The sequence below is a fragment of the Peromyscus maniculatus genome, chromosome 13, assembly GCF_049852395.1.
Source record: "Peromyscus maniculatus bairdii isolate BWxNUB_F1_BW_parent chromosome 13, HU_Pman_BW_mat_3.1, whole genome shotgun sequence".
Classification (NCBI taxonomy): Eukaryota; Metazoa; Chordata; class Mammalia; order Rodentia; family Cricetidae; genus Peromyscus; species Peromyscus maniculatus.
In genome coordinates, this window is record NC_134864.1 from 55,053,533 (window position 1) to 55,065,854 (window position 12,322).

Genomic DNA, 12,322 nt, shown 5'->3' on the forward strand with positions numbered 1-12,322 from the left:
TATTGGGGAAATGGTTTATTCCCTGTGAAGGGTTTGTTGTGGACTGGTTTCTGCTGCTCTCACTGCATGTTGACCGACATCCTTGCCCCTGCCCCCTAGGCCTGTGACACCCCTCTGCACCCGCTGGGCAGGCTGGTGGAGACCCTGGTGGCCGTGTATAGAATGACGTACGTGGGTGTGGGGGCCAACCGGCGCTTACTGCAGGAGGCTGTCAAGGAGATTAAGTCCTACCTCAAGCGGATCTTCCAGCTGGTGAGGTAAGAGAGCATTACCCTGATGTTTGAAAACCCAGAGTGTTCTGTGAAGACAGAGTCTTCAACCTAAGCTATGTGTTACATCTTTGTGAGATGCCCGAGTGTCTGCTCCATCATAGGAAGCATTCATCGAGAGAATGGTTTCATGCTGCAGGTCCTTAAATAGATTAATGGAAGTACATTTCTAATTGGTTCATGCTTGTGCATTGAAAAAGATGAGCCCTAGCCAATGATACTTACTATTTTATTAGTGTTCTCATTAAATGTAAGTGCAGGCTAAAATAAGTGTGTGTTCGGTTTGCCAAGTCTAATTTGGTATAAAATATAGCAGTGTTATTTGTATTTAGCTTCTAGGCTAAGTCAGGTCTCCAAAACCTAGCGACAGAACAGATAGAGTTCACTGGAAGGCTGGTCTCTGAGGACACGTCCAGTCCCTTCACTGCAGCTCCATGTATACACATTTACTCTGTAGTGCCCGCTGAGCGCTCGTCTCTCAACCAAGCAAAACACTGAAAAAACAGTTTTCCTTCAGTTTGCGAGCCAGAGTGAGGAAGAGCAGATAGCACGTGCCGTGTGCCAGCCTGATGAGTTCTTTCGAGAACATAAGGAGGGACGGTGGGCTGGGGCCAGAAGAGAGGCTGCTGCCTGCCTCGGGGCTCCCTGTCCGAGCAGGAAGTGCCGAGCAGAGACCAGCAGTGGTGAGATGAGTCGTCAGTAAGAGGACAGATTCGGGCAGCAGCCACTGGAGCCTGGGAGCTGGGTTTAAACAAGTGACCTCTATTGCGTCACCCAGGACTTCCCTTGTTGTCACCAAGCTCAGAACTGCTGAGCGCATTTGGAAAGTGTCAGGTGTGGAGAGGGCGGTGTGTCTAGGGAAAAATCACAGAAGTGCAAGTGCTTCAGCTCCAGCCTTAGCTAGTAGGTGCGATGAACAGAACTGTCTACTTTGTGGTTTTAATATTCCCAACCATGCATTTAGAGCAGAGGTGACTGGCACAAACGGGCAGAATGACAAAGGCCACGAGGTAAGTCTCTGGAATAAAGCGGACAATACCAGAGGTCAGAGATGAAGACCTAGAGCAATGCTCTCAACCTTCCTGATGCTGTGCGGACCCCGCACAAGGTTGTGTGGTTGCTGCCTCATAACTGTAATTTTGCTACTGTCATGAATTATAAATGGAACTATCTGACATGGGACCGGTTTGTGGTCATGACCCACAGGTTGGGGACCACTGAGTTAGAGCAAAATATCAAGGCACAGAGGGAAAGCAAAACTAGGACATCCTTAATAATGTTTAGTCCCTTGTCATCATTTGATTCTCAGCAAGCGCATTTTAGAAAAGGCTTTGAATGCACATTTAGATGGCTATAGTTCACGTGTTCCATTCTGAGACTGGTGTTCAGAGTTAATGCGAGTGTCTGTTAGAGCTGATGCCAGTTGGCCTCAAGGGAGACTTCCCAGGAAGAAGACGTGTGTATCGTGGGGAGATGAGGACTCCTTAGTTACTGGACAGAACGAAGCCCCTGCTCAGGAGGGCTTTTGGAAATGTCACCTGACCTGAAGGGACGCTAGCCCACTCAAGCATGTGGCTCTGGCTGGCCTTGCCCTTCCCCCCCATTCCCTCGCCTTAATAAATTCCTAGATTCCATTCCTAAAGCCACCCCCCAAGGTCTTTTCCCTTTTGGCCACCTTCTTTCCTGAGACTGATTACCAAGTCTGTTAATCAAAAGCCCTCTTTGGCTCATCTAATTAACATGTCCAATTAAAATTAAACACCTCGCCGGGCGTTGGTGGCGCACGCCTTTAATCCCAGCACTCGGGAGGCAGAGTCAGGCGGATCTCTGTGAGTTCGAGGCCAGCCTGGGCTACCAAGTGAGCTCCAGGAAAGGCGCAAAGCTACACAGAGAAACCCTGTCTCGAAAAAACCAAAAAAAATAAAATAAAATAAAATAAAATAAAATAAAATAAAATTAAACACCTCATCCTAACACGGATTTTTTCCCTCTACCTTTATAAACCGCCATTTGCCCATGTGCCATGTCTGTCCCCTCTATCCAGAGGCCGTCCTTTGTCCTCTGGGACAGATGTCCCTCCCCCTTTCCTGTGTCCTCTCCCCCTCTCCCTCCTCCCCTCCCTCCTTTCCCACTGCACCCCAGCCCATTCTAACCCCGACCTCCCCTTTTCTCTTCTTAAGAATGGACCTGCAAGGTCACAGTCAGAAAGCAGCCACTTTAACTTTCCTCCCTGCTTAATGAAGGATCTCTGTGAAACAGGTGTTCGGGGGTCTGGAAGGGAACACACACACACACACACACACACACACACACACACACACACACACACACACGTTGTGTGGGAGTCCCCTTCACAGCCACTGCATTCCCATTCTGTAAGAATCATTGTTTGAGAGTCTCAGGGAACTGAAATAGTTCACGATACATTTTGATTTCATGGGCCCTTGGATAGCTCAGCTACTAGAAACTGATACTTCCTTTTGTCAGCTGCTCTGGACATAGAAATTTCTGGTTTGTTTTCAATCATTGCTTAGGTTCTTATTTCCTGAGCTTCCTGAAGAGGGCAGCACAATTCCTCTGTCTGCTCCTCCGCCCACCGGAAGGAGGTCCTTCTGCACTGGGAAATCAGATTCCACATCTGAGTCCCCAGAGCCAGGGTAAGTTGAGCTGGGTGAGGTGGTGAAGACGTGGGGTGCGGGCTGCATGGACTCCTGAAGAACCCCAAAGATAGTGCTTTCCCCAGGCCCCGTTCCTCATTTCCTCAGTGACCCTCCAAGGTTCCTAGTGGGACCAGTCACTGTCCAGGAAGGAGCAGCCGCACACAGCCAGGCAGGAAGGCTGCTGAGCAAAGGTGACGCGTGCTGAGTTAGGGGACCCCGCAGGAGCAGCCTCAGGATGGAAGCAAGAGAGATTTCAGTTTGCTTTCTGGCCTGACAGTTGGCCCAAGGCAGTCAGCTCGGGGTGTATAGAGCAGCTCTCTCATGTCCTGTGAGCCTTGTAGTCTGGAGAGGACGCTCGTCTCTGAACCCGTGTTAACGCTCCCGCCTTCCCACACCTTGGTTGTAGTTACGTAGTAACGAGTTCCGGCTTAGTGCTCCCTGTGCTGCTGCCCCGGCTCTACCCGCCGCTCTTCATGCTTTATGCCCTGGACAATGACCGCGAGGAAGACGTTTACTGGGAGTGTGTGCTTCGCCTAAACAAGCAAGCAGATATCGCTCTCCTGGGCTTTCTCGGAGTGCAGAGGTTGGTACCGTCAGGAGAGAACCAAAAGTTGGAATTGAAAATCCTTCAGCACCGCCAGGAACTCATAGGCATCTCCCTGTGTGTATGTGTGTGTGTCGTTTTCCGACCTGCTCATGGTCTTCATTTCTGAGAATGTTCATAGAGAGTTATGAAGTTGCTTATTCATCTGAACATGTTCATTATCATGTGAACTAAATGACTCGTCTGACCTACTGAAGATGCATAATTTATATTCCTGTTCCTTAGAAGAAGTTAATTTCTTTAAATCCTTGGTGTTCCTCGTCTCTTTTTCTTTCCCTCCTCATTTGCAATTTAGAATTTCAGATCACAAAAGTTTTCTATCTCAGACCATTGGTTCTTGTTCTGGGGAATTACATGATCATCCTTTCTAGAGCAATGATAAAGCTCATCCCCAACCCACCCAAGAATTATGTATTCATGCTGTATGAGAAGTTGATTTTTTCTAATAGACTATTTTAGCAATAAAAATGTGATAAAAGCAAATGAAGGAAGCGTTCTGGGCTGTAGTGTGAGGTGATTGGAATATAGAGTGCCAAACCTCTTTGGGATATGGTAAATGCTATTGTCAACATAAAACCCACAGCCCTCATCTTAAAGGGAATACAAGATTTAGGTTACCCCAAACCCCATGTTTCAACATGGAAGCAGATTTATGGGATTTTTATAGTTTTATACAACAAAGAAGTCAAGGCAAGTTTAAAATGCATTGGTGGGTACAGCAGACAGCAGGTCCATTGAGATGGGGGAGCAATTCCATAGACCCACAATGCTGTGTGATGATGCAGAGTAGAGCCAGGAATGGCTACTCCAGAAGGCTAAAACTGGTCCAAGGTAAAGTAATCAGCCTCTGGACCTGCGGGATTCCACTATTGCCACAGCACTGGAATTCCAGTCAGTCCCTCAGGCTCTACAGACACAGACTTCTTCCAGGAGTTTTTCGTTCACATCTAGACACAGCTCCTTTTCGGGAATTTTATTCACACTCTTAAATCATTTCCATGATATCTACTAAACAGGAAGAATAGAAATAAAAACGTGAAACTCAGAACCAATTTGTAGAGAAGTTGTTTTTAATGGGAACAGGGAGACCAATGTAACAATTACCTTTTTAAAGGGGGGTGTATCTACCAAAATGGTCTATTAACAATTGATGGTTTCATTGTAGGAAATTTTGGCCAGCAACCCTGTCAGTCCTTGGAGAGAGCAAAAAGGTATAGTAGAGTTTAGTTCCCACCAAACACGCTCTTCTTTGCGGAGAAGTGTCCACTTTCGTGAGTAGTGCTCGGGTTGATGTCAGTTCCCACCAGCTGTCGGGCCCCACAGGACCGTGCGGAAGATGCCTGCCTGATTGACGGCCGCTCTCCCTCTGCAGGTTTTGCCAACCACAAAAGACGCTTGTTTTGCCTCTGCGGTGGAGTGCCTGCAGCAGATCAGGTAAGCCCACGCTGTTGACAAGTCGTACAGTCGAGTAGTGGCCAGTCTGCAGGAGGGCAGAAAGAATGTCCCTGCCCTTCTCTCCATGTCATTTCCTCCACGCCTGGATGTTGTGAGAATTAGCAGGAAGATGACCAGGTCTCTGGAACTTGCGGGCTGTTTCACTCTAAAATACCCTGGTTTTCCAAGGCATGGAGAGCCTGCCTGGAGGCTCACCTGTGTGTTCCTGTCTTTAGCCGAATGGAAATGAACCAGCTTCTCATTCAGAAAAGAGATTCCTTCGACCAGTGGATCGAAGGAGCATTCTGTCAGAGTTCTCCCACGGGAATCTCTGGCAGCTGGAGGCTTCTTTGCCCAGACACTGCAGGATCGCAGAGGCCTTCCCCGCCACGCTGTGGTTGCCTATGGTGTCTAATTTGAGGCATGTGAGACCCAAGAGAGACTGTTTTTCTAAAAAATGAGTAAGAGATGGGTTTATCAGGAAAATCTAGGCTATCTTTTCACACTTTGTTTCCACTACAGCACAACCTTTACTCCGTCAGACAAACTTAAAGTCATTCAGCAGACCTTTGAAGAGATCTCCCAGAGTGTCCTGGCCTCACTGCAGGAGGACTTCCTGTGGTCCATGGATGACTTGTTCCCTGTCTTCTTATATGTGGTGCTACGGGCCAGGTATCCAGTCTTTTCTGAGGTCATTGTTATTCACTCTGGCACTGTTTGTTTTCCAAGTCTGCCCTTTGCTTCTCTTGAATGGATGATAGCAGGATGCCACCATTAGACTAGAAACCCACTTCTCTTAACCCATTCCACAATGGCAGTGTTTGAACCTGTGGGTCGCAACTGCCGTGGGGTCGAACGACATCAGTATCCTGTGTGTCAGATATTTACGTTCTGACTCCTAACAGTAGCAAAATTACAGTTATGAAGTAGCAGTGAAATAATGTTATGGTTGGGGTCACACATGTGTTAAAGGGTCTTAGCACTAGGAAGGTTGAGAGCCACTGCCCTATGCTACTGTCTTTGTGTTACACGCTCTTCTTTCTCTGCCACCGTCTGTTGACAGAAAAGGAAAGTCTGCTTGAAGCAGAATGAACTTCTCATCTTTTTCTGTCTGGGACAGGATTCGGAATTTAGGTTCTGAAGTCCACCTCATTGAGGATCTGATGGACCCCTATCTCCAGCATGGGGAGCAAGGCATAATGTTCACCACCTTGAAGGTGAGTGTAGCACTTAACAGTGTTGAACCTTAATCTGCCCGTCATCTACCATATTATATATAAATCAGTCAGTAGCCACGTTTCCTCACTTTCTCCTTTTTTGGGGGGATGTTGTTCTGAGAATGGGGTCTTACTCTATAGCTCAGGTTAGCCTGGAACACTTAGTCACCTTTCCACCAGCGCTTCCCAAGGGCTACAATTGCAAGGGAGAGCCACCCTGCCTGATCCACTCTCTTCTTTATGAAAACATTCAGTGTAGACTTCACTTTTTTCTTTAATTAAAAATAGATTTTTCATACAATATATTCTGATTATGGTCTCCCCCCTCCCCATTCCTCCTAGTTCCCACCTATCCTCCCATCCAGATCCACACCCTTTCTGTTCTTGTTAGAAATCAAACAGGCATCTAAGGAATAGTAGTAAAATACAGTACGATAAATACAAAACAAGCAGATTGGAATAGGGCAAAACAAAAACAAGAAAAAGCACAAGAAACACAGAGACACAGAGACACACTGTTCACACACAGGAATCTCATAAAAACACAAAACTGGAAGCTATAACGTAGATGCAAATGACCTGTAGGTTAAGAGAAACAAAAGCCCTGACTTGACATTATGAGACGAAGAAGCTCCACTGATAGTGTTGAGTTCGTTTTGTGTTGGCCATCTACTGCTGGTCATGGTGCCTGCCCTGAAGCTTCCTAGTGAGACTCCCTTGGAGAAACCAGTTTTTCATTGGCTCTCAATTGAAGATAGCCTCTGGGTTAGGGATGGGGGTCTGTGTCCATTCGCCTTTCAGTTCTGGGACCCCATATGGGGCAGATGTGTGCAGGCCCTGTGCATGCCACGGTGCATGCATCAATCCTGTTGCGTCTGGAAGGCCTTGATTCCCTGGTGTCTTCATCCCTCCTGGCTCTCACACTCTTCTGCCTCCTCTTCTGCAGGGTTCCTCCAGCCCTGAGAGGAGGGATTTGATGGAGACATCCCTTTAAGGGCTGAGTGTTCCAAGGTCTCTCACTCTCTGCATATTGTCTGGCTGTGGGTCTCTGTATTAGTTCCTGTCTGCTGAGGGAGGAGGCTTCTCTGATGGCTGAGCTGGATCTATGAGTATAGCAGAATGTTATCAGGAGTCGTTCATTTTTATGTTCCTTGAGCAGAACAGCAGTATTTGGTTTTCCCCTAGGTCCCTGGCTTGTCTAGTACCTAGTGGTTCTTGGCCACTCAAGCAGCACTGGGTATGGGTTCCATTTCATGGAGTGGGCGGTCTTAGTTAGGGTTTCTGTTGCTGTAAAGATACACCATGCCGCAACTCTTAAAAGGAAAACATTTAGTTGAGGTGGCAGCTTATAGTTTCAGAGGTTTGGAACATTATCATGGCAGGTGACATGGCAGTGTGCAGGAAGACATGCTTCTGGGGAAGAGCTGCTACACCTTGATATGCAGGCATCAGGAAGTAGACTGCCTCACTGGGCGTGGCTTGAGCATATATGAACCCTCAAAGCCCACCCCCACAGGGACACCCTTCCTCGACAAGACCACACCCACTCCGACACAGGCACACCTCCTAATAGTGCCACTCCCTTTGGAGGCCATTTTCTTTCCAACCACCCCATGGGCCTTGACTGAAATCAGATATTGTTAGATATTCCCACAAGCTTCGTGCTAGTACTTGGGGATCACTGGAGATGCTGCTCTGAAATGTGTTCTTGCAGGCAGGGTCGCTCTTACAGATGGATGCGTGTGTAGGGGTTGGTGTTTCTCTTTTGGTCGTGTTCAGAGGGCCTTCCAGTCCCCTGAACACTAGTCAGCAGGGACGAAGGCTCTGGGTGGGCACCAGCTCGACTCCTCCATGGTCCGTGAGTTGTGTAGGTGTTGACTTCAGCAATGGGTAGGGCCTTGCCATCGGTTTGGGGAGAGCCACCAAAAGCCTTGGCAACAACCAGAGCTGTTTGGGGGTTCCCATGGGGCCCCTTTGGCCAAGAGCTCAGTTAGATGTAACCCAGTCCTGGCACTGGAAGCTTCATTTGGTGACAGATGGCCAGTAGGAGCTCTGTTTCCTCTGTTACTTGGTGATGTCAGTTAAATTGCCTTCATCTATGGATTTTCATTTATTAAGCTTCTACTGGATTAGACCCTTCAAAAGCCCTTAGTTTTGGCTGTCTTTCCCCACATCTCTCCCTCCCTTCCTCCCTCCCCTGACCCATCCGTAACTATCTCTTCCATTACTGCTTCCTAGGGAGATCCATCTCCCCTCTAGTCCCTTACTCTGTACCTGATCTCTGTAGTTGTATGGATTGTGGCTTGCTTATCCATGACTTAACAGCTAATATCCACATATAAGAAAATACATACCATATTTGTCTTTCTGGGTCTGAATTGCCTCTCAGAGTAGACTAAATATCTTCAGACTCTATGTTGTTGGTACTAAAAGCATGATAATACATTAAATTAGGACAAATTAGACCTATACTGCCAAGTAATAAAATTTTAAAAATTATAATCTTTAATATGAAGTAGTATGTTATGGTCACATGAATAGAAAGTCCCTAGTGGAAAGGATAATGTTCATATTAACATTATAGTAATACAATTTCACATTAGAAATGGAAGGCGCAAACTAAAATTGGTAAAGATATTTAATAAATGTCAAAAAAGCATTATTGTCATTTGCAGCTGTCTTGGAGGTAGGCTGAGGCAGCAAGGCATGTGTGCTGTGGGGTTTGTAGAAAAAGGATGAGCAAAGGAAAGACAAGGCCGTGAAAATGAGCAAAACCTTAGAGCTGAACATCAGGTTTGTGGCTTGAACTAACTTTTAAACTTTTTCATGAATATTTCTGTTATATAAACTGGGAGAGAGAAAGTAGAGTGCATACTGTCTACAAATTACTTTATTAGTATTTCCTTGAAGAGTATGAAACATTCCAAAGGAAAATAAGTAAATGTGGGTGAGGACAAATGCTCAAAATCCTAGAAGTCCAAACCGAAGTTTGCTGTGCCTAAAATACCAGCAGATCTGTGTTCTGCTTCACCCAGTGCTGGTAGAGGTGCAGTGAGGTCACTTTCCACAGTGCTGGCAGTGGGGGAGTGCAGTGAGGTCACTTTCCACAGTGCTGGCAGTGGGGGAGTGCAGTGAGGTCACTTTCCACATGCTGACAGTGGGGGAGTGCAGTGAGGTCACTTTCCACATGCTGGCAGTGGGGGAGTGCAGTGAGGTCACTTTCCACATGCTGGCAGTGGGGGAGTGCAGTGAGGTCACTTTCCACAGTGCTTACAGTGGGGGAGTGCAGTGAGGTCACTTTCCACATGCTGACAGTGGGAGAGTACAGTGAGGTCACTTTCCACATGCTGGCAGTGGGGGAGTACAGTGAGGTCACTTTCCACATGCTGACAGTGGGGGAGTACAGTGAGGTCACTTTCCACATGCTGACAGTGGGGGAGTACAGTGAGGTCACTTTCCACATGCTGGCAGTGGGGGGGTGCAGTGAGGTCACTTTCCACATGCTGACAGTGGGGGAGGGGTGCAGTGAGTTCAATTTCCACAGTGCTGGCAGTGGGGGAGTGCAGTGAGGTCACTTTCCACAGTGCTGACAGTGGGGGAGTGCAGTGAGGTCACTTTTCACAGTGCTGACAGTGGGGGGAGTGCAGTGAGGTCACTTTCCACATGCTAACAGTGGGGGAGTGCAGTGAGGTCACTTTCCACGGTGCTGACAGTGGGGGAGTGCAGTGAGGTCACTTTCCACATGCTGACAGTGGGGGAGTACAGTGAGGTCACTTTCCACATGCTGACAGTGGGGGAGTACAGTGAGGTCACTTTCCACATGCTGACAGTGGGGGAGTGCAGTGAGGTCACTTTCCACATGCTGACAGTGGGGTACACGAGGTTCAACTGCTCGTGTGTGAGCAGTTCCGAGAGGTTATTAACATTCTGATCAACAACCGCAAAGTGTTGGTATGTTTGACTCAGGACCCTACTCCCTGGAATTCATCCCAGGAAACAAAACTCAAGAGTGGAAAGCATGCATCACCCTGGTGTGGCGTGCGTCACCCTGGTGTGGCGTGCGTTGTAGTTTGTAACTCCTAAGTATGACCACCGAAGGATCCCTGAACACGCTTCCCCAAAAGCATTCTTGGAAATTCTGACCTGCTGTGTGCGGGGCCACTCAGATCCTTTGGCCTGAGCCGTCTCGGGGAACTCTGGTCACACATGTCCTTATGTCCCTTCAGACCTCCCAGTCACTAGTGAATGTCGTGTTTCTAACCAGTAAAGACTAGTACACAGCTGATACAGCCTTGCTTCAGAAATAGAGGGACGTATGTACAATTGTGTTGTTGTTAATTACAGCTAGGCTGCACATAGGCATTGGATGGAGTCACAGGGAAGAAGAGCAGGGCATCTGTGTTAATAAGGGATTGTTCCTTCCCTACTCTTAAAAGGAAAACTTGGATTTGTTTTGAATTTTTCCAGGCATGTTACTACCAGATTCAGCGTGAGAAGCTTAACTAGGGGACCTGACAGCTTAAGAACTGGATTATCTGCTTCGGAGGCTGCAGCACCATCTGGCATCGTCTGATGGCGGCAAAAGGAACGGTGTTGAAATTGGAATGGACTGTGTGTTGTTTTGGTTGTCATTTCTGAGCCTTACTAATAATTAGAGCCCTGAGCTCAGGGTGGAATACCTACTGTATAGTTCAAATGGAGAATGGAAAAGGAAATAGGAATCCGCTTAGACAGTCTTTGCTGTGCTAAGATCCATACACCTACTTAGAAAAGGAAGCCGGTTACCTCTTTCCTGTAGTGAAAGGTGTCAGCTCCGTGGAATTGCAGGAAAATTTCCCAAGAAAGCTGCTTATGTGAAAGAAGTTGCTGACTGTTTTTAAGTTCCTGGTTTGTCCACATCCATTCGCAGTTAACCCCACATCCCTGGGCAAGGAGTAGGTTGTACTTGAGACTGAAGTAGCCGTACCTTGCCTTCCTAGGTCCCTTCCAGTCACTTGAGCAGCATGCTGCTTTGCTGGGGGAAGAAGAGGAATTTTTAAATTGCAGTTTTAATCTTTTATAAGCTCCTCCACCAGGGTATTTGTGGTGGGAGAGGTTCCATGAGGTGACTACGGCATCCTGGTCCAGACATGGAATACATCCAAATAGGAACTTCTGCCTCCTGATTGAAAGGACGTAGGAATACACTGGAATTCAGACCCTGATGCTGAGCTGCTACAGAGCCTCGCTGGTCCAGGCAGCTGCGTTCCCAGGAGGCCAGCACAGGCTTTGTGGAGCCGGAAGACTGGGAAATGTGGAAGGAAGGAAGCAGGGGGCTGCAGCCTGTGGCCTTCCCTCTACCTCACACTGAACTCAGAAGGGAAGAAAGGAAAGACACACCGGGCTGTTCCCACCTCAGAAGTATTGTGACACCACACTTCCAGGGTCGGCTTCCTGACAAACCCCCTGTAGGTCGTAGCTGTTTGGTTACACAGGTGCTCTTCCCGTCTCATCTGCTGTACCCCTGGGGAGCCGTGTCCTGACTCATGTGAAATGACTCGGCAGGCATTAATTACTTTTGAAAAGGATCATGATTTCCGAGCTACTTTATAATCAAGACAAGTGTTTGTTAAAATACTGTTTTGGAATGTTGGCTGTAATGTAACAGCAGTTTTCATAATAAAAGGCATTCATCTCCATGAAGTTGTTCTCTGACTGTGGACGAAACGACATAGGACAGACTAGAAGTGTAAAGAGTGCTCAGCTCAGTATTTCTTTGTCCACCTTGGAATAAATAATGCATGCCTCTGACCTCAGGACACCCTGGGGTTTTAGCTCACTTAACTGCAGCCCATTTTGATAATCCAAGGACAAGAGTCTTAAAGTCTGTTTCCTTGACTAAGACATTTGGTGGTGGTTCACTTTGTTCGTCTTTAGGGAAGGGAAGGTTGGAGCAGTCTCCAAGGAAGTTCCACCTTCCCACTCACTGCCCTCTGCCAGAATGAGCCTGCACCCTATGGGAGGGGACCAGGGCTCACTCCCTTCTGGGGATTTCCCACTTCAAATATTTTTGACTTTGTGGACCAACACTCAAATGCCACATTTGGCTAGTAAAGATAAAGTAATTAAACAAATAGCTCCTTGAGACAGAGAGATGGG

General features: G+C 47.5%; 1 protein-coding gene across 4 annotated transcripts in view; it reads left to right on the top strand.

The window, feature by feature from the left end:
* The window catches only part of Als2 (alsin Rho guanine nucleotide exchange factor ALS2), a 72,776-nt gene extending 60,914 nt beyond the window's left edge, over positions 1 to 11,862 (top strand). For all 4 annotated transcript variants that reach the window (XM_015993940.3, XM_076550343.1, XM_006975035.4 and 1 more), the window contains exons 27-34: positions 100 to 257; positions 2,804 to 2,926; positions 3,336 to 3,512; positions 4,699 to 4,744; positions 4,906 to 4,967; positions 5,490 to 5,639; positions 6,088 to 6,184; positions 10,652 to 11,862. In XM_015993940.3, the coding sequence (XP_015849426.1) occupies positions 100 to 257; positions 2,804 to 2,926; positions 3,336 to 3,512; positions 4,699 to 4,744; positions 4,906 to 4,967; positions 5,490 to 5,639; positions 6,088 to 6,184; positions 10,652 to 10,690 (852 nt within the window). In that variant the 3' untranslated portion in view covers positions 10,691 to 11,862. The remainder of the gene's footprint in view (positions 1 to 99; positions 258 to 2,803; positions 2,927 to 3,335; positions 3,513 to 4,698; positions 4,745 to 4,905; positions 4,968 to 5,489; positions 5,640 to 6,087; positions 6,185 to 10,651) is intronic.
* Positions 11,863 to 12,322: the final 460 nt, after the last annotated feature.